The sequence below is a fragment of the Eptatretus burgeri genome, chromosome 16 (genome assembly GCF_056783735.1).
Source record: "Eptatretus burgeri isolate ZD-2024b chromosome 16, Ebu_testis_v1, whole genome shotgun sequence".
In the NCBI taxonomy this organism is placed as follows: Eukaryota; Metazoa; Chordata; class Myxini; order Myxiniformes; family Myxinidae; genus Eptatretus; species Eptatretus burgeri.
Genome location: NC_140976.1, coordinates 11,518,922 through 11,544,758, shown reverse-complemented (window position 1 = coordinate 11,544,758; position 25,837 = coordinate 11,518,922). Strand labels below are relative to the sequence as shown.

General features: G+C 46.4%; 1 protein-coding gene across 13 annotated transcripts in view; it reads left to right on the top strand.

Moving 5' to 3' along the window:
* The window catches only part of TEX11 (testis expressed 11), a 136,903-nt gene that overhangs the window by 61,833 nt on the left and 49,233 nt on the right, over window positions 1–25,837 (top strand). For 10 of the 13 annotated variants that reach the window (XM_085859400.1, XM_085859402.1, XM_085859409.1 and 7 more), the window contains 9 exons: window positions 2,295–2,379; window positions 7,901–7,980; window positions 8,089–8,169; window positions 11,215–11,328; window positions 11,830–11,910; window positions 12,057–12,142; window positions 13,113–13,170; window positions 13,318–13,413; window positions 13,497–13,578. In XM_085859400.1, the coding sequence (XP_085715526.1) occupies window positions 2,295–2,379; window positions 7,901–7,980; window positions 8,089–8,169; window positions 11,215–11,328; window positions 11,830–11,910; window positions 12,057–12,142; window positions 13,113–13,170; window positions 13,318–13,413; window positions 13,497–13,578 (763 nt within the window). Of the gene's footprint in view, window positions 1–711; window positions 2,110–2,294; window positions 2,380–7,900; window positions 7,981–8,088; window positions 8,170–11,214; window positions 11,329–11,829; window positions 11,911–12,056; window positions 12,143–13,112; window positions 13,171–13,317; window positions 13,414–13,496; window positions 13,579–25,837 lie in introns of those variants that run through there. The other 3 variants (XM_085859408.1, XM_085859401.1, XM_085859405.1) reach the window with 3 other exon arrangements.

The following is a 25,837-nucleotide window of genomic DNA, read 5'->3' as shown; positions in this document are numbered from 1 at the left end:
TCTCTTTATTCATTCTAATTCTTGCTTTTTTTTTTCTCTTTCATCTATTTTACTCTCTATTCCTTTCTTTCGCTACCTATCGTAGGAGAAGTGAATTATTGCAGAAATTTTTCTGTAAGGCTCACTTGGCTGCGCCTGGATGGGTTTGAGGGTATTGGAGTCGCGGCTGAAAGTCAAATTCTATCCAGGTTCCTCCTGATGACTCCATCTTTGCTCTTTACTTCTTCGGGTTCCTTGTTGATCTTCCGTTCCATTGTGGAAGTGCCTTTGGCAGCGCTTACCACTTCAAATCTTCTCGGGCATATCTGTATCAGGTTTGCACATCTGGATTTGGGGATTTTCTCCCATTCTTCCTTGTAGATTTACTCAAGCTTTGTCAAGTTGGATGGGGAGCATCGGTGAACAGCACTTTTCAAGTCTTTCCACAGATTCTCAATGGGATTCAAGTCTGGGCTTTGGATGAGCCACTCAAGGACTTTCACGTTCTTGTTCTGAAGCCATTCCAGTGTTGCTTTGGTTGTATGCTTGGGGTCATTGTCCTGTTGGAACATAAATCTTCACTGCAGTCTCAGGTCTTTTGCACTCTGACGCAGGTTTTCCTCAAGGATTTGCCTGTATTTGGCTCCATTCATTGTTCCCGCTGTCCTTACAAGTCTCCCAGTCCCTGCCACTGAAAAGCATCCTCATTGCATGATGCTGCCATGACCACACTTTATGGTAGGAATGGTCTTAGATGGGTGATGAGCTGTGCTCAGTTTCTGCCAGATGTAGTGCTTTGCATTCAGTCCAAAGAGTTCACTTTTCATCTCATCAGATCACAGAATCTTTTGCCTCATGCTCTGAGTCTTCAGACATACTGTGATGTGCCTTTTTCTCTACAGTGGCTTCTGTCTGGCCACTCTCCCATAAAGCCTAGATTTGTGAAGTGCTGCAGAGGTTGTTGTCCTTCTGGAAGGTTCTCACATTTCAGCCAAGGAACTCTGTAGTTCTGTCAGAGTGCTCATTGGGTTCTTGGTCACCTCCCTGACCAAGGTCCTTCTTGCCCGGTTGTTCAGTTTGGTTGGATGGCCAGCTCTAGGAAGAGTCTGGATAGTTGTATTATTTCCATTTCCTAATGATGGGGCTCATGGTGCTCTTGAGAACTTTCAACACTCTAGAAATTGTTTTATACCCTTACCCAGATCTATGCCTCCTCATAATTCTATCTTCGAGTTCTTCGGACATTTCCTTGGACTTCATGGTAGAGTTTCTGCTCTGACATGCACTGTCAACTGGGACCTTGTATAGAAAGGTGTGTTTCTTTCGAAATCATGTCCAATCAACTGATTTTGCCACAGGTGGATGCCAACCAAGTTGTTGAGACATCTGAAGGATGATCAAAGGAAATTGGATGCACCTGAGCTCAATTTGGAGTGTCAGAGCAAAGGGCTTGAATACTTATTGACGCAACACATTTCAGCTTTTTATTTTTAATTAGTTTGTAAAAATTTCTAAACACATGTTTCACATTGTCATTATGGGGTATTGTGTATAGATCAGTGACAAAAATTTAGATTGAATACATTTTAAATTCAGGCTGTAATGAAACAAAATGTGACATAAGTCGAGGTGTGTGAATACTTTCTGAAGGCACTGTAAGCTTTTGTCATTAAATATTCAACTATTTAGAACTCGTAGAACTCGTAGAACTCGTGGAACTACAGTTGCTCAGTTTGTTGTAGAAAGGGTTTATAAACAGGTGGCAAAGGAGGGGTTTATAAACAATCTGTGGAATGTAAATGTTTCAACATTATTTTCATCTCCTGCGATGATGGAATATCAAACTGTCAACATATTGACATCTCCCATTATGAGGTGGTGAGTAGTACAAGGCCTGTTGATCTCATTACAGAGAGGTTGATGGCTGGTTTGTTTTTTTTACCGTTTCTTCATGGATCTTCCTCTCTCTCTGCTCTTTCAGCCTTCTGACTGCAGCATGTTTTTCCAGTGACACCCACCTGGTTAAACAAAACTTCCAAAATCCATCAGCATCTCGTGTCACCGTCCACCCAAACCCACAATCTTTTCTACCCCCATTAACCATACCAAACACAACCCTCTAACTTAAAGGTTACTATGTTTCCTATTTGTTCATTCCCTTGCTTATTGTGGCTACCTGTTGCACCACTGTCTGTGTGTTGTCATTTTGCCCTCTGTCACCTCTCTTTTCCATGAGCCGAGATTTTGTATACAAAACAACTTGCCATTTTGTATTTGCCAAATGGCGATGGTCACTAATCACAATGAGATTGCAGGTTGAAAAGTGCTCTCTTCAGTTGTGGAACTGGGCGGTGGCTGAAAACACGCTCTCAACAATCAGCGACATAGACAATGCGAAATGTAAGGAAAAAACATATTGTTAAATCGGTTTCCTCCACACAATTTCTGCCACTTTCACACATGCATCATGCAAGGGTGATTTTGCACAATGCTGACACATCCAGTAGTTTGTCCAATTGTAATTTATTACATGATTGTGTTACCAGAAAGAATTTTTTTTTTTGCAACAGTTATTGTTGCTTGCAGAGATGGATTATCTGAGGGGGATTGGGGTGTGTGTGTGTGTGTGTGTGTGTGTGTGTGTGTGTGTGTGTGTGTGTGTGTGTGTGTGTGTGTGTGTGTGTGTGTGTGTGTGTGTGTGTGTGTGTGTGTGTGTGTGTGTGTGTGTGTGTGTGTGTGTGTGTGTGTGTGTGTAAATTGCTGTTGGCTCCTATCTCCACATGTGGATGGGCCTCAGGAGATAGAACGGAGTTTTGAGTGAATGCAACAGATAGTAATACTACCTCCCTGGCATTTCTGGCGATGGTTTGTAATATAAATAATTGGTTATTCCCGCCATTCACAGGTGAGAGATGTGAGTGGGTCTTTGTTTTTAATTTGTTTCTTGACTAATTTTGACATTTACATGTGGTACATGCTTGGGAGCCTCAGTGGTGCATGTTTCTGTCTGCGCTGCTGCCAATGATTCGCCAACAAGCGATGAAACTGGTCCGGCAGCTGAGTGGGGTGTGTCGCATTGGGATCGTCATGCATGTACTATTTATGAATGTCTTCACAGCTAGGAAAAGATTTGAAACAGCAAATGGCTTACCTTGGGTGGTATGGACGTGTTTTTTTTTATTTTTATTTTTTAAATAAATATTGGATATTATCAATATTATTAATAAATATTGGATTCCATCGTTTGTTCACATATTGAATTTATTACACACAAAGTTATTCGCCTGAAATAAACTCTTTATATATACCCCGGGAGCATGAAAAAATAGAATTAGACTGCAGTTTGATCCCCAACTTCAGTTTTCCCCGGCAGGGAACCCTAGCCTTCCTCTCCTCTCTCCCCTCACTATTCCCCTACCCTCACTCTGCTACTCTGCTCCCTCCTCACTACTTCCTCTCCCCCCCCCACCACCATCTCTCCTCTCCACCCTCACTCCTCTATGCCCCCTTCCCCTCCCCACGTCCGACCAGATACATTCAAAACTGCTATGACAAGTACAGTAATTCCAGAGCTGAGAACTCTCCCCATGCTATTCTACACCTCCTCCCCCCTCTCCCCTTCACTACTCCTCCTACTCTTGCTCTTCTACTCCCCTCCCTACTCCACTCCCTCCTCTCCTTGCCCTCTCTCCTCTCCCACCTCATGCCACCCCCTACTCTTGCTCTTCTACCCCCCCTCCCTCCTCTTCCTCCTCACTACTCTTTTTAACCATGCTCTTCTACTCCCCCTCCCTCCTCTTCCTCCTCACTACTCTCTTTAACCATGCTCTTCTACTCCCTCTCCCTCCTCTTCTCACACTCTCTCCTCTCCCCCTCATACTCCCCCCTCTGTCCCCCCTCTCTCCTCTCCCTTCTCACTACTCCCTCCCCCTTCCCACATCACACACGACCAGGTATATTCAAAACGGCTATTGGAATGCATTTTTCTCTAAAACGCCAATATTTGTCCGATTTTTCTCACCTTTTGTTGCAACTGAAACTTGAATCATCTTAATGACTACAAAAAATTAAATCAGATGGTGAATTAGAGTTAAGATATAGCCATGAGGGAGTCTGAATGGACTTTATATGACAGGCCTTAACTTCACTTAATATGCCACCTTGGTGTTGCAGACAACATCTTTGATAAACCCCCACAGAAAAAAAAAAACATCAAGGGGGGCTATGTCTGGTGATCGTGGGGGGCCAAGCAGTTTGCCTGTCTCGGCCATACCAGCAACCTGGAATTTTTTCATTCTGGATGGCTCGAACGACTAAGGCCCAATGAGGGGAGCATCATCCTGTTGAAAAATAATATCAGGTTGTAGGCCTTCAATCTGTGGGAAGGTGAATCCTTCCCACGTGTTCATGTAAATTGTTGAGGTCACTGTAGCCTCCACAAAGAAAAATGGACCCACCAAGCGATCATGGAGAAGGCCACACCACACATTGATCTTTGGACTGTCATGTGTGTGTGTTGAATGACCATGTGGGGGTTCTCAGATCCCCAGATCCTCACATTGTGCCAGTTGACCCTTCCCGATACATGAAAGCAAGCTTATTATATCAACATTACCTTTTTCAGGTAATCTTCGTCATCCTCAATGTGACTGAGCATGTCGAAGGCAAACGCCTTGCATTTTGAGTCCGTCGTTTGGTTTGAGTTCCTGCAGAATCTGCACCTTATAGGTATTGGTGGTTGGTAGTCCCAGTTCTCTGGGTGCATGTCAAATTGATTTTCTGGGACTTTGTTGAAATGATTCACGCACTCGAACGCAAAATGTGCTTGGTTGACCGGTACTTTTCTGTTTCTGACAACATCCAGTCTCCTTAAACCTCTTGTGCCACTCTCTGATACTCTTTCACAATGGCAGATTCCTTCCATACCTTGTACGGAAATTACGCTGAACTTGCATGTGGATCTCCTCTTGATCAACCATTCAATGCACTGAGATTTCTCCTGCGGAGTCGCCATTTTCTTTTGCATTAAACCACCAGACCTGAAAAGAAAGAAAACTTTGAGTTTCTGTATCATATAAAACAAAGGGTATTGTTTTATCACTTGTAGTATGAAATCTATTAACAACCAAAGTTGTCCAGGTCTTTTTGGAACACCCTGCATAGATGCAAAGTATATTTCCGGCTAAATTGAAAAAAAAAATAATGTGGGAGAGAAGGGAGGGCAGGAGAATGTCAGAAGAGTTTACAGAGAGACAGTAAATGAGGTAGAAATAAAATAGTATTATGGGGAGGGGAAAAGGCATGGAGGCGTCACAAAGTGGGAGAGTGGTGGGGTTTACGAAAAAACCCACCATTTGCTGTACATAATAAATGGATGATCCCTGAACAACATGATTTCCATTTGAAATGAGAAAACTGATCCCATTTTTATCCACCTGCAAAGGGGAGCATAACAGTCAGGGGTGCAAAATGCCTGCTATGAAGTCTGGATTGCAACTGGATGTGAAAAAATGTACAGAAATGCACTGCATTGACAAGGTCGGTGAAAGCAGTGACCATTGTTGTCATTGGCATCTGGTGACTATAATGTCAGATAACTGCTGCTCAAGTTTCCAATATCTGTCCCAAGGGATTGACCGGGAGTTCCCTGAATCCACTGTAGTTGGATTTATTGAAATCTGTTAATCCCTTCTCAAGTTATAACATGACAAACAGACAGACACGGCTCCTTTTTAAAAAAAATACATAAAGTAGTTGTGTATGTTTGTTTGTCCTCTTATAACTCGAGAACTACGCATGCCAGAGCAAAACTGAAAGCATATTCAGAATCAGCACGTCTCAGAGGTCCCAGAACACCCCTTAGAATCCTCTTAGATGTTTAATAAAAAATCGAGAAAAAAATGGTCTTTCTTTTGCACGTTTCAATTTTTCTGCCGCAATTGATTGATTTTCCATGTCTCGGCTTTTTTTATTCACAACCTGATCAACATAAGACAAAGACAGACCAGTGAACGTTTACAAAGTTTCTGATCAAAATTTGACTTTCTGATTCTAGATGCCCTGAAGAAGGAAGAGCTCCATTGGTCCCAAGGCAATGATCCCACACTAAGAGACAACAGGAGACTGAAGAGGAGCAAGATGCCAGGCTAAATTAACAGGCACAGCGGCAACAGCAGCAGCGACAAAATGAGACTGAAAAGGAGCGAGCAGCCAGGCTAAATGAACAGGCTCATCGGTAACAACAGCGGTGAGCAAATGAGACTGAGGAAGAGTGTGATGCAAGATTTGAGGAAATGCGTCATCGCACTGCAGAAGCATGAGCACTGGCCTGGGCACAAGAGCACAACAATGCCAACAGGGTGGCATTCATGTATGACCCGGCTGACCCAACAACTCATGCAGACATCGGCCGAATGGACCAAGTCTGCACCCACTGCTCTGCTTAGAATTTCAAGGGAGAGACCAAGGGTGTGTGCTGCTGCAATGGCAAGGTTGTCCTTGAGCCCTCTCCTGCCCTTTCTCCCTTGCAGAAGGAACTTCTCTCAGGCGAAGGTCCCCTCAGCAAGCACTTCTTTGACAACATTCAGATGTATAATGGCAGCTTTGCGATGACGAGCTTCGGGCACAAGGAAGCTGAAGTCCAGGGCTGGAACCCGAGCTTCCGGATCCAAGGTCAAGTGCTCCACCGCATTGGCAGCTTGCTCCCGCCCGAAGAGGTCCAGCCAAAGTTCCTCCAGGTCTACTTCCTGGACTCGCACGCCAAGGAGCTGGCTGCCAGGAACCACAGCGGCCTCAAACCACACATCCGTGAGATGCTCACAAAGTGGTTTTACGGGAATAACCATCTGGTCCATGAGCTCAAGACTGCAAGAGATGTACTTGCAGAAAGAGGCAACTCTGAAGAGCGCCAGATCATCATCAGAGAGAACAAGCGACCGCAAGGAGTTCCTGCAGAATCTGCACCTTATAGGTATTGGTGGTTGGTAGTCCCAGTTCTCTGGGTGCACGTCAAATTGATTTTCTGGGACTTTGTTGAAATGATTCACGCACTCGTTCAACATCTGCTGCACTTGTGCTTGGTTGACCGGTACACACGCTGCTACAACGCCCAGTCTGCTCCAGAAGTCGCCATCCTAATGGACAATGAGCCAACAGAATCCAGAGACATTGTCCTCAGACTTCGCGATGGGGCACTTAAAAGGATCAGTGAGCTGCATGCATCTTATGATGCACTCCAGTATCCCATAGTGTTCCCATATGGAATAGATGGCTGCAGCATCCATCTGGTAGCCAGGACTGTTACTGGACAGGATGGACGAAAACTCACACAGCTGTAGTACTACAGCTACGACATCATGGTGAGAGAGGGCAACCACATACTGCAGATGCGACGACTCTTTCAGCAGTTTCTGGTCAATGTGTACTGCAAGATCGAGACAGAGCGACTGGGCTTTACTGCTGGAAGCAAAAGACTTGCTTGCTGATAAGTACGACAACCTCCGTGACAGCCTCATGAGCACTGATGACGAACGCTGACAACGACAAAGAAATGTGAAATATGTCCAAATTAAATGTGATATATTTAATAAGCACCACAATTTACCCCTTTCTTATTCCTATATTTTCCACCGGGCAACGCCGGGTACTCCAGCGAGTTTATAATATAGATGTTAAAGTATACTGGTCTATTGTCTTTGGTCTTGCACGTAATTTATGTACAAGCTACTCCATGGGCTTTCAATCATTATGGGGTTAAAAAAATGACGAACCTTTTGCTGCGTTCTTGTTTGGTAGAGAAATACAGCAAGTGGACATTAAGCCTGCCCAGGGTTTAGGCTGTCAGATTGTTTTTTTCTAACTCCAGAATAACTTTATTTTTTAGGATCAGCTCCATAATTAACACCTGTTGCATGTGCTTCAGTTCGCCATGTTGCCTGTAAGCTTCTCACCCTCTCGGATCCTTCATCCATCAATGAACGAAGAGTTAGACTTCAGATCGAGGTACGTTTGATGATTAAGCATCGGAACTCGTACGTACAGCTTACCTACTTTGTTTGAGATTCTCCCCCCCCCCCAATCATTGCATTACTTTCCTTGTTATGTCATCAGATGTGCTTGAATGCAGCCCAGGCATGGATTGTGTGTGGGAGGTATGAGATGACGGATGATTTGTTTGAACTTGCTCGAACGGTGAGGATATTATGTTACCTCTAACAACTATTATATTACTCTGCAATTTGGAATAATTACACTGAACAACAAAAATTTTTTACTGGAGATGTGTAAAGTGATTTAGACTAATTTGTGTACGCTGATTTCAAAAATCATAACCGTTTTGCTGTATCACGTCAGGATTTTCAGTAACAGAAATATTCCCATTGCCTAGAAGTCAGGATTTCAATGAAATTTACAAAAATTCATTTATTCATTTATTTCATCATGAATGCTTCAAAATTATAGAAATTACAGAAAAACTCCACTAGAATGTAATTAAAAATGCTTTAGGCATTTGGCTTTGCGTTTGTGCTGCTCTGTGTCAGTTTCACGATGCAGGAACCAGCAGAAATCGCCCATCATGTTCGGGTTGTGCCGCCCTTGGTAACGCGTCTCCATGAGTGAAATCTCTTGGTGGAATCGCTCGCCGTGCTCGTCCGAGACTGCTCCCAAGTTGTCAGGGAAGAAGTTCAGGTGCTGGTGTAGGAAATGGATTTTCAGGGACATCCTGGAGCCAAGTTTCCTGAAGGACTCCAGCAGCTGCTGCACTATTTCTTCATAGTTGTCCGCGCGCTCGTTCCCCAAGAAGTTGTCCGTCACAGCTTTGAAGCTCCTCCACGCTGCCAGCTCTTTGGGGTTTAGAGTTGTCGGAAAAGTTTCGTCCTTCATAATCTGTCGGATTTGCGGTCCAACAAAGACACCAGCCTTGATCTTGGCCTCCGACAAGGTGTTGCCAAACTTTTCCTTGAGGTATAAAAACCCACGCCCATTCAGATCCATTGCCCGTACAAAACTTTTCATCAAGCCGAGCTTTATGTGGAGTGGTGGAAGGAAAACCTTGGCTGGGTCGACAAGGGCGACATGCTTCACGTTGTGTCGACCAGGTACATGCTCTTTTCGCTCTTCCCAATCTTTCTTCGTCCAGTGATTCTTGTCGTCTCTGCTATCCCAGAGACAAAGGAAGCACCTGTATCTCGTGTAGCCTGACTGCAGCCCTAACAACAGCGCCACCACTTTCAAGTCTCCGCAGATGTGCCAGTTGAAGTCATTGTACTTGATGGAATCAAGCAGCTGCCGCATAGCCTCATAGGTCTCTGTCATGCCGAACGCGTGAGCCAGTGGGACTGATGGTTTCTCGTTGCCATTGTGGAGCAAAACAGCCTTCAAGCTGTTCTTCCCCGAGTCGATGAAGAGGCGCCAGTCTGCAGGATCGTGATCACACCCAAGTTCTTTCAACAGACTGTTGATGTCACTGCAGAATGTCATCGTGTCTTCCATCTCAAAGAACTCAGCCATGTCTCTGTGACGTGCTCTGAACAAGGATATCTTGGTGTTAGGTTCAAGTAGATTCCACTGCTGCAGCCTTGATCCAAGCAGCTCTGCCTTCGCCTTTGACAGCGAGAGATCTCTTACAAGATCATTTAAGTCTCCCTGGTTCAGAAGGTGTGATTCTTGAGTGTCGGGTTCAAAAGGTTCATCATCACCATTCTCTTCACCACTGCTTACAGCTATGTTCTGATCAGCTGGAGGTGTTGGAACGGGGTTCTCGTCATCATGAGGCACAGGTTTACGAGCAGAGACGCAGTCAGCGTACTTGATGTGACCTTTATTCTTCTTGTTGAAGCCGGCGATGCTTGTGCAGCAGAAATAACAATCATCATGATGATTCTGCGGCTCACGCCATATCATGGGCACCGCAAATGGCATGCTCGCGTGCTTGCCCACCAACCACTGAGTCAAGGTTGTGTGACAGCTTGTGCAGCAGATGTGTGGTGCCCAGCTCTGTTCTTGGTCCCCCACCTTACACCCGAAGTAGTGAAAGTAGGCGGCCTTCATTTTCACTGCTGTAGATATACTTCGCTGTTGATCTTTTTTGGTATACCGACCACAGACATAACAGAAGTTGTCAGGATGATTGGTACAGGAACGCCTACTCATCTTTATCTGAAAGAAAGAAATATAACACAAGTTAACAACAATTGTACGAAATAGACATGTTAAAGACATATGTAAATTTCATTGAAATCCTGACTTCTAGGCAATGGGAATATTTCTGTTCCTGAAAATCCTGACGTGATACAGCAAAACGGTTATGATTTTTGAAATCAGCGTACCCAAATTAGTCTTAATCACTTTACACATCTCCAGTAAAAAAAAATTTTTGAAATTTGTTGTTCAGTGTTATCAGTTGGCAAGTGTGCATTGAATCGTGCCCTCAATGTGCACAATAATGCCTGGCTTCATAAATGTTATTTCCGATCGAACATCTTGGCAACACAAAATCGGGGAAACTGCCTTCATTTTGCTGAGATGTTTCATTACAATGGTTGCCCGTGTTTTGAGTGAATGGAGTTCTGCATTCCAGAACTCTGCAATACCTCTGTGATACTGAGATAATTGTTGTGCAGTTTAACATGAGAACTTCCTGTTAATAATATGAAATAGAGGCTCGCACAGGTTAAACGTTTCACTGTTTACAGCCGATGGAGAAACATTATTTAACCAACGTGTGTTATTGGATATAATTGCCTCTGCCACTGAAGGTGGATGGAGGTTATGTTTTCGCTTCTGTTTGTCTGTTTGTGAACAGGACATCTCAAAAAGTTATTGACGGATTCACACAAAACTTGGTGAACAGGTTGGGTGTGTGACAAGGAAGCATTGATTTGATTTTGGTGCAGGTCTGGATCTGGATACGAGAATTTTTAAAGTGATTATTCACCAGGGAAACAAAACAATACATAGCATGACATTTCAAAAAGTTGTGGATGGGTTATTACAAAATTTGGTGGAAGAGTTTGGTCGATGACAAGAACAAGCCGATTCGATTTTGGTTCAGGTCAGCAGATCTGGCCTATCAGTGGGATACAAAATGTAAACTGTTCAGCTTGGTGGAGGTATACGCTCTATTGAGTGTCGTTCTAGTTTTATATTGTGTAAAGGGTGAGGCGATGCAAGCCTGTGATCTTTTTAATCGAGAATGTCATCGGGTTGATTAGCCTTTTTCACTGGCTTTTTCAGTGCATAGAAAAACTCCTGGATGGTCTCGCAGGACAGCACCACAGCTTGTCGGGAAGCAAAAGGATGATGTTGGATCGAGATCTCTTCTCCATCGATGGTCTCCAATTTCAATGTGTAAACATAACTTCTCTTTTGCTGTCTTTTTTCCCCCATTCAAGTTGAGCATATTCACAAATATGTTTCCTTCAATAGAATTAAAATCTAATCCAACAGTGGAGTTCTAGCATGTGGGTGTTGCATTTCACTGGGTTAAACCCATGGTTTTTCATCAAGACAATGTTTAAAAATCCAATGCTGATAGGGTGAAAAGCACCCCCTGACTCATTTTAACTCAGCGAATCAAACCATTGCAGGTGTGATTTTAAAATATTTCTCGACCCCAAAACCTTTTCTGCAATTTACTTCGTCCGAAATATTATTTACAACAGCTCAGTTGATAACCATCGAGTTGTCCAGTGTAGGTTTAATCCATCTCACTAACAACAGGCCTGTACTTGGTGCAAGGTTTTGTGAAAGCTGTTTTAATAAGCATGTTCTCTTGATGAAGGCCACTGACTCTTGTTGTTTACCATTGAGTAAAGTTGATATTTTCACAACCATATGCTTGCTGGTCAGGTGGGATCTTTGGGAGAACACGACAAAGCCGTTATTGCGTTCAACTGTGTTCGAGACAAACTTGCCCTTCATCCAAAGGAGGTGAGAATGTGAAATGTAGGACTGTAAACTCTCGCTGAAACAAGTCATGTCGATTGATAATTTTTGTCAAAGTTGTCTTCAAGTTCAAATATTCAGAGTTTATCAATAGGAAACAGCTTACCTGATGATTACTTTTTTTTTACTAGGCCCCATTTCTGGCTATGGTTTGTTATAACTTGGCCCTGAAGTTTCACAAGGAAGGTAAATTGGAAGAGTGCACATACTGGCTCAGGTATACACATATACAATATATAAACCTCTTACTGACTGACTCACTCATGTAAATGTTTAGTGGCTTTTAGGATAATTGGTATCTCCTGCGATGAAGCTGGGTCTTTGGGTCTTTCACTCTCTCGCTGCAGATAGGGCGGGAGTTTTTCTCTCTTCTACCGATTCCTCTGTGGTCATGCACCCCCCCGCCCCCCGCTCTGTGCTCTGTCCCCCTGATATTTCTGTAGTGCGCTCAAGGTCTGCCAGTAATCCCCTTCAGGTGAAATGGCCAAAATCAAGAATCATTGCTCATCTTCACTCTCTCATTCCTCTTTTTTTCCCCACACCTCTGGAACAAACTCCCTTCAATACCACTCTTCCTGACAGACCTTTAAAACAGCTGTTCACCACCACCGCATATCTTCCCCCATTTAAAACCATTATCTTTTCTACCCCTGTTCTCCCACCTCCTTCAAATTCCCTTCCTGAGAGTCCCTGTAGTGTCAATCTTCTTTATCCCATGTACCCCACCCCATACCTCTCTTCTACATATCTGATCTCCCTGTTCCCTACTATTGTTGTGCTTCCCTCTCTTGCCCCCTCTTGTCTACTGCTCCCTTTGTAATATGTTCTGTATGTTAGCTCTTATACGAGCCTCGACTAAGCATACAAAGAAAAAAATCACACAGAGGGAAAGAGCCCACACAATGCATCTTCCCCATCCCCTGTTATGAAGGAATTGGACCTGACTAAGTACACTTACTAATGAAATATCTGAGGGTTTCATACTTACGTGTTGGATGCAACTTCCCGAGGTCCTTCTTTTGTGTGTGTGTGTGTGTGTGTGTGTGTGTGTGTGTGTGTGTGTGTGTGTGTGTGTGTGTGTGTGTGTGTGTGTGTGTGTGTGTGTGTGTGTGTGTGTGTGTGTGTGTGTGTGTGTGTGTGTCAAGTTGTCTTTGTATGCTTTTGTCTTTGTTTTCCATCTTTGGCAGGCAAAGTTATGATACTGGAAAAGCTGAAGAGGAGTATAAGGTTGACTCTTGTCAGCAGGTCAGTTGACAAATATCCTGTCCAGCTTTGTTAGCATTTTTCTTTTTGTACAGGAGGGAAAAAAAATTGTCGTTTGATGGTTGATTACCACTATGGTGACACCCAGCCATACTGATAATAAATCCTTTCTGTGTGGCATTTTGGTAGGCAAAGACCCTGCGGTTTCTGGCCCATGTGTGCCTACAGTGGGAAGCTCCTCACTGCTGGATAAATGCCCTCAATGCCATTGAACTTGCCATCAAGGTAAACGTGGTGAACACATGGTCATGAAATTTAATGCTAGTCAATGTGAATGTTTCTTAATGTATTGCCGATCTACTCTCTAGGAGCAGCCAAATGTTCCTGGATTCCTGCTGTACATGAAAATATTAACTCTGAGTGAGGCTCCTGATACAGACCTGATCTCAGGTAAGTGATGTAAAAGCAGCAAATAATGCCCCAAACCCCTGTTCCATAATTAGTTCATTATCATTTTATTCAACCCTCCTAGAGGGTTAAAGATGTTTAATATCGCATAGATATTTCCTTGGTGAATGTGTAGCATAAGTGTTAAGTAATGAAAAGTCACATTAGATACGCGTCACTTTTATCTATAGTTGGACACCGTCCACCCTCCACACGTGTCTAAAATGATCACCCCTTTTGACCCTTAATTTGAATTTTTCCCTCCGTAATCTGGCCGTTATGTGCTTTGGAACCGAGGGGTTGCTCCGCTCCCATACTGGGCTGCGGCCCAATAACAAGTGAGAGGGGAGGGGCAAAACACGACAGGGCTGGAGGAGGGGGCCAGAGACTTTAAAAGCCTGCGCAGCAGGGGCAAATTAACGAGTTTCTGGTCATCCATAACATACAAAATAAGTTTTCTGCTATGCCACTGGACCAAGCATATGTATAGAACAATGCAAATATAAAGGATTCCGGTGGAGCAATAGGGTTCTGGGTTGTCTTCTGGTGGAGCTGGTTTGTCTCTCGAATTCCGGCCGATAGACAACCCAGCAGCATTGAAAAGGTTGATGATGTTGGGTCCAGAACAGGCAAGGCTACTCACAGAGTTTGGAAGCAGTATTCTACAGATAACTGTGTTGATTTTAGAAACTGTGAACAAGGGCTTTCAACTTGGCAATCCTTCAAAACACAAGTCAATAAACTACCACAATTGCATTGATCATTGATGGGCAACCTTTTTGCTGAGGAATCGCATTAACTTGTGGCCCTCAATACCCATGATTGTGTGGACAAGGATGTGATGAGCGCATTTTGCAGCATGGGAGCAGTTGGTACCACAAAGTACCTAAATGAAGTTATTGTGGTGAGGACTGTGTCAATCCGTGAGCCAATCAAGAGGAATCATTTTCACATATTCAAGCATCCCATTGCAAAAGCCAAATCCAAGATGAATCAGGAAAATAACAGATGAAGACATCATGAGTGACTGCAGTCTCTTCAGCCAGCTGTTCCTCTCAAGTTAAGTTTGTGATGGTGACTTCAATGAGTTATTCATACATGAAATTCATGCTTTGGCACAAACTCTTGAGTCATCATGGAAAAATTTCCCTGTCAAGCTGCAAATCACAATTATTATATCTTTTGTGTGTCTTCCAGCCAAGTGCATGTTGATGTCAATGTATTTGATGCCCCCGCTGTCATGCATACACTTCCCAGGGGTGATGCAGCAACATTTGGTGAGTACAGTGCAAGGTGATATGATATGTAAGTTCCAGGTTTGGAGCGACGAGAGGTCTCCTTCGGGGCTCCCTGCTGACGTTTTCAAAGTTAAGTTTCCGGTCGTTATTTGTCCCGTTTTAACTGTTTAATTTTCTCACCTACATGTTACTGTGTGTTCCTAGTTCGGTTTTGTTTCAAAAATCGTGCTATTTTGTGAGTATTTTTGTCGACGTTCTTACCTGGTGTTTGAGGCCTAGGCCTTGGCCAAGGCTTGAGGCCTACCGGATCCACTCGGTATTCGATCGTTTTTTTTTGTTTTTTTTTTTGTTTTTTCTCCCCATTACCTTCAATTTCTATCCTCCCCATTACCTTCAATTTTCATCCTCCCCACTTTCCAAACATCCCCCATTCTCCCAACTAATCTCTTTCTTATCTCAAAAAAAATAAAAAAAATAAAAAAATTACCCAACAACAACAACACGCTCACCTTCTCCCGATTCTGCTTCTTCTTCTTCCTCCTCTTAACTTCCTCCTCGTCTTCTTCCTCGATTTTTTTTTTCTACACTTCCATGACCTAATCTGTTGAACTCTCTCAAACAATAATATTAACAACAATAACGATCTTATAATGCTTCATCTTCCTCTCTCACACATGTGGTACTCTTTACTGTTTCATAATGCACTACTCTTCTGCTATTTTAACAGACTGCTCTCATTTCGAGCTCTCCTTCATTCCTTGCCTAAAAAAATCCAACTATTACAGCGCTTCTTCTCTCCATTCTCTGAATTCGCCTTCATTGCATCCATCAAGAATTGTGTTAAATCGCATCTCTGACATAAAACTTTTAAAAACCACAGTTTGCCATGGATGTTCGCTTTCCATAAACCATTCTTTTTTTCCAACTTCAGTGCCAACTCACCCCCCTCACTCCTCACTCTCACTATCAAAGCAACCATCCCACTCTTCTCCCTCCAAGCCTCCCTCTCACCTCTCTCAAAAATTCCCCCCTCACATTTCTCCCACCTTTCATCCCCCTTACTCATCCTTCTCAAAGTTGACCCCCTCTCCTCCACCAAGCTCCCTCCCTCCCCTCTCCTCTCACCTCCACCCCTTCACTCCACCTCCTCAAATCCTCAACTGCCTTCTTCCTTGTCTCTTGTCCCCCCTCTCCCCCAGCAGCACAGAGCCTTTTCTCCTCCTCATTCGGCCCCCTCCCCTCGCTATTCTGCAATACCCCACACTCTTTCAACAACCCTCCTTACCTCCCCCCCTCGTCCCTTGTCCTACCCTCCCTCTCCCCCTCCACCTCCTGCACCCAAAGCCTCCTCCCCTACCTCTTCATTAAAAGTGTGGACCTCAAATATCCGGGGCCTTCGCTCAAACCTTTCAGATCTTTCCATACAGGTTGCCACGGACAAACCAGACATTATCTGCCTAACAGAAACTTTCCTCTCCCAAGACGTGTCTGACTCCCAAGTATCTCTCCCCGGTTACTCTCTCTTATGGTATGACAGACCTGAGCCTCGTCCTGGTGGAGGTGTTGCTCTCTTCATCAAAGACTCTATTCCTCACTCTCCATGCACTGCTCTCACTCCCCCACACCCCCAGGAATACCTCTGGCTTCGGCTTCCCCTCCACTCCCACCTCATGTTTATATGTGTACTGTACCGTCCACCGAACAGTGATGACTCCATCTACACCTCACCATCCGAAAACTTGGACCATCTTATATCTTCTCATCCAAACTCTCTCTTCCTCTTATGTGGTGACTTCAATTGTCATCACGCAGTTGGCTAGGTGTGGGTACCTCTCTCACCTCCCATGGCACCTCAGCAAAAGCTTTCTGTGACTCATTAGGACTGACTCAATTGGTCAACTTCCCGACCCGGATCTCAACCAATGGTACTCCATCTCTTCTGGATCTGATTTTGACAAATTTCTGCTGCTCTTCCTTCGCTCCAATTGGTTCTTCTGACCACGTCCTTGTCAAAGTGGACATCTCTCTGGCTGTTATCAGAGAACCACCTCACCGCCGTCGAGTCTGGCATTTCACTCAAGCCGACTGGCAGGGTCTCCGAGCAGCCATCAAACTTACAGACTGGTCTCCCATCACTACTTTCTCAAACATCAACTCATCCTGGGAATTCTTTCAAAGAAACTTACTCTCCCTCATGCACAGATTTATCCCCTCGTGTGCTCAGTTGTCCTACCCTTCCTCCCGCCCTTGGTTTACTGAAGCTTGTGGTGAGGCAGTTGTCCTGAAACAACTTTCCTTTGCCTCATGGAAAGCAAACCCAACTGAGTGCAATCTCAGTTCCTTCCACAAAGCTCAGAACAAGTGTGTATCTACCCTCAGGAGAGCCAGAAAACAACATCTTTATCATCTCAAGTCTGAACTCTCAAACATCTCTCCCTCCTCAAAATCCTGGTGGCGTTTAATCAAATCTGTTTCTGGTGTATGTTCCCCCTCCATCCCCTCCCTTACCTCAAATGGCCGCACTGCTGATACCACATGTGATAAAGCTGAATGTCTAAACTCGGTGTTTGCAGCTAAATCTTGTGTCCTAAACCCATCACTTTCTCTACCCACTTTACCCAGTCGCACCCAACTGTCCCTGGACTCTGTATCCTTTTCTCCTGACAAGGTGGAGAGCTTGCTTTCAAACCTCGAGTCAGATTCTGCAACCGGTCCAGACGGCATCAGCCCACGTGTCCTCAAAGCCTGCTCTTCTGCTCTTGCTCACCCTCTCTCTGTTCTATTCACCCTCTCATTTGCCCAAGGTCATCTGCCATCTGCTTGGAAATCTGCTAACATCACTGCCCTGCATAAAAAGGTGCAAAAACAGATCCCTGTAACTACAGACCAATCAGCCTTCTCCCAATCATCAGCAAGGTTATGGAATCCATCATCGCTTCAGACATGAAATCCTTCCTCTTCTCCAATGGCGTGATTTCCAATCATCAATTTGGTTTCAGACCAGGTCACTCTACCCTGGATATGCTGCTTCTGCTCTCCCATCAATGGATGGAGGTCCTCAATGCCAGACAGGAAATCCGAGCCGTATCCCTGGACATATCACGTGCTTTTGACACAGTCTGGCATCCTGCACTACTCACCAAACTCTCTTCCCATGGTATTCAAAGCCATCTCCACTCATGGCTCGCAGACTTCCTCTCCTGTCACAGTCAACGTGTGGCCCTAAATGGAGTTCTTTCATCCCCTCTTCCTGTGCAGGCTGGAGTTCCTCAAGGTAGCGTTCTGGGCCCTGTTCTTTTTCTGGTTTTCATCAATGATCTCTCCGACTCTCTGGAAAATCCTCTATTTCTCTTTGCCGACGACTCCACCCTCTGCCATACCATCTGTCCTCCCTCAGACCGGCAAGCAGCAGCTTCTTCGCTCACTGCAGATCTGGATAAAATCACAAACTGGTCCAACACGTGGAACATGTCTTTCAATCCAGACAAATCTCACACTCTCACTATGTCTCTTCGAAAGGACCGTTTAGAAAACCCCCCCATCCACTTTCTCAACAATTCTCTGGAAGAAGTCTTTTCTTTCAAGCTTCTGGGTCTCACTATCTGCCATGACCTTTCCTGGGAAAGTCACATTTCCAACCTCGCCTCAAAAGCCAGTCGCCAACTGGGAATCCTCCGTCGTGCAAAGTCCTTCCTCGGCCCTCTTGAGCTTCTGACCACTTACAAAGCTTTTGTCCGTAGCCTGATGGAGTACTGCTCTCCCCTCTGGGCTGGTGCTCCTGCCTCCCTCCTTTCTCGGCTTCATGTGTCGAAACCAGGGCATTTAAGATCATCGGCATCTCCGGCAATGAAGCTGAGTCTTTGGGCCTCTCACTCAATCACCGCAAGTTGGTCGGTGGTCTTTCTGTCTTCTACCGACTCCTCTCCAGTCTTGCCCCCCCCCCTGCTCTCTCTGCGATTTGTCCCCACCACATTTCCACAGGGCGCTCAAGGTGCGCCAACAACCCCCTTCTGGTAAAACTACCAAAATCACGAATCACTGCTCATCTTCACTCTTTCATTCCTCTTTTTTCCCGCCTTTGGAATAAACTTCCTCACTCTATTCTTTCCCATTCTTCCCTCCAGGCTTTCAAAACAGCTGTTCACCACCACCTCTTATCTTCCCCCATCCAAATCCTCGATCTTTTCTACCCCCGATAATCCACCCAAGCCCACTTCCTTCAATTCCCCTGCTTTCCTTCTTGAAAGTCCCTGTAATGTCCATCTTCTCTTCGCCATATTCCCCGTCCCATCCCCATCCCTCTCCCTTCCACAGTTCACCTAATGTGTCTGTTCCCCACTGTTTTGTCCCTTCCACTCCCGCCCCTCTTGTCTCATGCCACCTTGCTGTGAGTTGTGTGTTAGCTCTCATACGAGCCTCGACAAGGTATACAAAAAAAAAAAAGGTGAGTAATTTCATACCTTAGACCAATCGCCAGCTTCAGTACTGTAAACGAATAGATTCACTTCAAAAAATTCACTTCAGAAAACATTTGTGGTGTGGGACGTATACACAGAAGACAAACTGAATAAGGTGACACATGAGAAGAGACAGAGGGAAGGGATTCAGGATAAAAGTTTCCCCTGAGACAAAGATGCCCGGAAACTTTGCCGAACTTCTGCAAGACCCGAGCAACAATGAAGAGCTATTTGCACTGCTGCCGAAAGTCTTATCAGCTCTGTCAGAATGCAACAGCAAGCCAGTGCTCATGGCCGAGCACAAGGAAGCTGACTCTTGTCAGGTCAGGTCAGGTATGGGAGCATGTGCCAGAACAGCACGTCGTTGCGTCCACTTTCCGCCGGTACTCCAGGGGCCTCCGTCTGGCCATCCCCCAGGCAGATGCCAGGCCCATCCCCATCTCCTTGAGATGATGGTCAACCTGTTGCAACCATGAGGCACGTGGTCGACCCACTGGCCTCCTCCACTCATGAGACTCCCTCGCTGAGAGAATCTGGTGAGCAGGATCAGAGTCAGGAAAACGAGCCACATGTCCATACAGCCGCAACTGACGCCCACGGACTATGCAGGTAACAACTCTCATCCGAGTCTCTCTCAGCAACCGCTCGTTGGACACAAAATCCGACCAGCGATAGCCAAGGATTCTCCGAAGAGACCTGGTACCAAAGGAATTAAGTCTCCGTCTCAGATCCTTGGTCAGAGTCCAAGTCTCGCACCCATAGAGCAAGACTGGAAGTACCAAGGACCTGAAGCTACAACAAGCCTGTGGTCAGTATTGAGGAACTGAGCACTCCGGTAGACCCTGCAGTTCTGGATCATCCTCCAACGACCGTCAATGAGGACATGGTCAATCTCCTTTGCCACACCGCCAGCGTTGGAATACCAAGTCCAGCGATGAGCTTGCGGGCGCTGAAACCATGAACCAGCCACCCTAAGTCCATGACTTCTTGCAAAGTCAAGGAACTTAGTGCTATTCTGGTTCATAGTTCCTGACCCATGGGGACCAACACACACCTCATAACCATCCCTATCAGTTCCAGTCGATGCATTGAAATCCCCCAAGACTAGAAGTGTATCTCGTCTGGGGCACTGATCAACCACAGACTCGAGTGTGGCGTAGAATGCATCCTTCACGGTAAGATCACTCGCCTCAGTCGGAGCATAAATAGAGACCAGGGAAATGACACCTAAGGAGTGACGAATCCTTAATCTCATAATACGCTCGTTGACCGGTGTTACCTCAATTATCATTGGGGTCAGCTTATTGGACACAGCTACAGCAACTCCTTGGGTATGGTAACCATCAGAGCGACCAGACCAATAGTAGGTGTAACCACCCACCATTATCTCGCCGCAATCCGGTCTCCGAACCTCAGAGAGAGCTGCAATCCCGATGTCCAAACGCTTGAGCTCAGATGATAACAGAGACAGGTGATCATCCTCTCTTAGGGATAGGACATTCCAGGCACCCACCCGAAGGGACCGCCTCAGGTTAACCCAAGGAGACCGCCGTCTGGTGGACGACACCTCAGCACCACTCCGACACACTCTCCCGCAATCTGACCCAGGGATGTTACCCCGTGGTTTCCCTCCTATCAAAGATTGGGGGTCCCGAAGGCTTTGCCCCAATCCCATCATCCGGTGAGCTGCCCTGCGAAGGGAAGCTGCACAGGAGGTACTCCCACGGAGTGGGTTTTCAGATTTTTTTGCGTTTTGCGGAATGAAGCGTTTTACGGTGGCTGGAGTGCAAATCCTGCCACCAACCTCCTAATAAGAAGTAACCCAACTGCAGGAGGACGTCCGCAGACACAGTTGGGCACTAGATATGGATGGCCGTTGGCTCACAAGGAGCTCCTCCGCCCTTTGACAGGTTTTGTTTTTAATCCTGCTGGGTGTCCATATCCAAACACCCTCCTCACCAGAAAACCTGGTGGGGGAGACGGTTTAGTCGCCGACAACCCGACCATGGAACAGGTTAGTACAGGTTTACATGGTACCTGTAGCAGGTCACAGATCGAACCTGACCTGACCTTAGTTCGAACCTGACCTGACCTGAACTCTAAAGCTGCACCTTAAATCCTGGAGAATGGTACCATCCCAGCCGAGGCTGGATGTTGCCAAGCTCAGGGATGAGAGAGTAGCTGAGGAGTTTGCGAACAGGTTGAGTGGACACTTGGGGGGTCTGGGTGCTTTGGGGGGTCCTGAAGAGTTGTGGAGCGCCTTCAAGACCACCGTCCTTGATGTTGCGGTGGATGCCTTGGAGCTCACCGCAGGGCAAAGAAGAATTTTGTCTCTCAAGAGACACTGGATACCATTGACCAGAGTCGCAGGGCCAGGCTGAATGGCAGAGCTGAGCTGTTCAGGGAGCTGAGGCGTAAAACTGTACGTGCACTGAGGGTGGACAAGGAGGCCTATGTGCGAGGAATCTGTGAGGGGGTAGAGCATCACCTGTGGACAGGTGATTCTCGTCCCGCTTACAGGGGAATTCGCGCATTACGTTCATCCAAGCCCATCCCTCGGAGCACTGCAGTTCGAGCAGAGAGTGGTAGGCTCTTGACAGAGGAGTCTGAAGTGAAGGCCCGCTGGGCCGGTTACTTTGAGCGGTTGTACCAGGCTGATCCCCCAACTGTCGAGTTGGACGTCAAGGGTGTTACAATCCCTGTTGCTGACCCTCGAATCAACTGTGGTCCACCATCGCTTGTGGAAACACGAGCTGCGGTGAACCAGTTGAAACGGGGCAAAGCTCCAGGGATCTGTGGCATCCAAGCCGAACTTCTCAAGGCTGGTGGAAATGCTGCACTCGCGTCGTTGCATGCAGTTTTGTGCTCTGCCTGGAACACAGGCATCATCCCAACTGACTGGAAGAGGGGCCTTGTTGTCCCTCTCTGGAAAGGGAAGGGTGATCGCCAAGACTGCAACAACTACCGAGGGGTGACGCTGCTCTCAGTGCCGGGCAAGGTCTTTGCTCGGATAATTCTCGATAGGGTTCGCCACCATCTGCTTGAGCACCAGCGTCCAGAGCAGTCAGGCTTTACGCCAAAGAGGTCAACGATTGACCGTATCCTTGCTCTTCGTGTCCTCACTGAACGCAGGCGAGAGTTTCGGCAGGGGCTGCTTGCAGCCTATGTTGATCTCTGTAAAGCGTTCGATTCAGTGAATCGGGATGTCCTCTGGAGGATTCTTGGTCTTCGTGGGGTGCCACCGAAACTGATCGATCTGATGTCTGAACTCTACTCTGGTACTGAGAGTGCTGTGAAGTGTGGTGGTACCGCCTCTGACTTATTTCCAGTTGTTACTGGAGTTCGTCAGGGATGTGTACTTGCCCCCACACTTTTCAGCACTTGTATGGACTGGATTTTTGGGAGGATGTCGGAGAGATCAAGTTGCGGTGCATCGTTTGGCAATGTCAAGATCTCGGACCTTGATTTTGCAGATGATGCAGTCATCTTTGCGGAGACTTTAGACATCCTCTTGGGGGCCCTCGAGGTGCTGAATGAGGAGTCGGAGCCGTTGGGATTACGGATTTCTTGGGTCAAAACAAAGATCCAGGCTTTCGGTGACATCTTGGATGCTGCTGTCCTGTCTGTGTCTGTTTGTGGTGAGGATGTTGAGGTCGTGGATAGATTCACTTACCTTGGCAGTGATATTCATGTCTCCGCAGGTTGTGAGCCGGAGGTCAATAGACGTCTGGGTCGGGCCTGGGGAGTCATGGATTCACTGGATCATGGGGTGTGGCGCTGCCGGTACCTGTGCGGGAGGACGAAAGTCCGAGTCTTCAGGTCCTTGGTACTTCCAGTCTTGCTCTATGGGTGCGAGACTTGGACTTTGACCAAGGATCTGAGACGGAGACTTAATTCCTTTGGTACCAGGTCTCTTCGGAGAATCCTTGGCTATCGCTGGTCGGATTTTGTGTCCAACGAGCGGTTGCTGAGAGAGACTCGGATGAGATTTGTTACCTGCATAGTCCGTGAGCGTCAGCTGCGGCTGTATGGACATGTGGCTCGTTTTCCTGACGCTGATCCTGCTCACCAGATTCTCTCAGCGAGGGAGTCTCATGAGTGGAGGAGGCCAGTGGGCCGACCACGTGCCTCATGGTTGCAGCAGGTTGACCATCATCTCAAGGAGATGGGGATGGGCCTGGCATCTGCCTGGGGGATGGCCAGACGGAGGCCCCTGGAGTACCGGCGGAAAGTGGACGCAGCGACGCGCTGTTCTGGCACATGCTCCCATACCTGACCTGACCTTTAGAGTTGCTACAACAAGCCTGTGGTCAGTATTGAGGAACTGAGCACTCCGGTAGACCCTGTAGTTCTGGATCATCCTCCAACGACCGTCAATGAGGACATGGTCAATCTCCTTTGCCACACCGCCAGCGTTGGAATACCAAGTCCAGCGATGAGCTTGTGCGCGCTGAAACCATGAACCAGCCACCCTAAGTCCATGACTTCTTGCAAAGTCAAGGAACTTAGTGCTATTCTGGTTCATAGTTCCTGACCCATGGGGACCAACACACACCTCATAACCGTCCCTATCAGTTCCAGTCGATGCATTGAAATCCCCCAAGACTAGAAGTGTATCTCGTCTGGGGCACTGATCAACCACAGACTCGAGTGTGGCGTAGAATGCATCCTTCACGGTGAGATCACTCGCCTCAGTCGGAGCATAAACAGAGACCAGGGAAATGACACCTAAGGAGTGACGAATCCTTAATCTCATAATACGCTCGTTGACCAGTGTTACCTCAATTATCATTGGGGTCAGCTTATTGGACACAGCTACAGCAACTCCTTGGGTATGGTAACCATCAGAGCGACCAGACCAATAGTAGGTGTAACCACCCACCATTATCTTGCCGCAGTCCGGTCTCCGAACCTCAGAGAGAGCTGCAATCCCGATGTCCAAACGCTTGAGCTCAGATGATAACAGAGACAGGTGATCATCCTCTCTTAGGGATAGGACATTCCAGGCACCCACCCGAAGGGACCGCCTCAGGTTAACCCAAGGAGACCGCCGTCTGGTGGACGACACCTCAGCACCACTCCGACACACTCTCCCGCAATCTGACCCAGGGATGTTACCCCGTGGTTTCCCTCCTATCAAAGATTGGGGGTCCCGAAGGCTTTGCCCCAATCCCGTCATCCGGTGAGCTGCCCTGCGAAGGGAAGCTGCACAGGAGGTACTCCCACCGAGTGGGTTTTCAGATTTTTTTTTGCGTTTTTGCGTTTTGCGGAATGAAGGGTTTTACGGTGGCCGGAGTGCAAATCTTGCCACCAACCTCCTAATGAAAGTAACCCAACTGCAGGAGGACGTCCGCAGACACTGTTGGGCACTAGATATGGATGGCCGTTGGCTCACAAGGAGCTCCTCCGCCCTTTGACAGGTTTTGTTTTTAATCCTGCTGGGTGTCCATATCCAAACACCCTCCTCACCAGAAAACCTGGTGGGGGAGACGGTTTAGTCGCCGACAACCCGACCATGGAACAGGTTAGTACAGGTTTACATGGTACCTGTAGCAGGTCACAGATCAAACCTGACCTGACAAAACATTTGTGGTGTGGGACGTATACACAGAAGACAAACTGAATAAGGTGACACATGAGAAGAGACAGAGGGAAGGGATTCAGGACAAAAGTTTCCCCTGAGACAAAGATGCCCGGAAACTTTGCCGAACTTCTGCAAGACCCGAGCAACAATGAAGAGCTATTTGCACTGCTGCCGAAAGTCTTATCAGCTCTGTCAGAATGCAACAGCAAGCCAGTGCTCATGGCCGAGCACAAGGAAGCTGACTCTTGAATGTGTCTTCATTTTTCCGATTGTGTGCAAAGGGGTTCAAAGACTACTATGGTCAGCACAGTGGACACAGATGTTATTGTAATCCTGGTGGGTATGTTCTTTGACCTGAGAAAGCAATATCCTGATGTACAGCTTTCAGTAGCCTTTGGAAAAGGAAAGAACTTCAGGTATTACCGAGCTGTTATCAACTCCATCTGTCTTGAATTTGGCAAAGAAAAGTCCAGTGCACTCCCTTCTTCCATGCTTTTACTGGGTCTGATACAACATCACAGTTCAATGGCAGGGCAAAAAAATCTTATCGTTAAGCATGGAAGACATTTCGTCCAGCTACCGAAGGTTTCAAATTCTCTGTGCATTATCCCTTCAAACCATTGACTGAAAATTCACCTACCTTCAACATCATAGAGCAATTCACTTGCTTCCACTTTGACAGCTCAACTCAATGTGGAAAAGTCAATGACTTGAGGAAGGAACTCTTTCCATACAAGCTGCAACTGATGCAAAACCTTCCACCAACACAGTCGGCTCTTATTGAACATGCAAATCAGAGTACCAAGCGAGCCTCTGGGGTGACAAGCTTGTAAAATTAATAGAATATCCCCAGTCCAAATGCATTTGGCTGGACTAGGAAAGACAGCAGGTGGAACCTCTTTGGACGACTTTACCTGAACCCACAAAAAGATGCAGGTATTGCAAAAAGCGAATCAAGTGTGGCTGTAAAGCTGTACCACTAT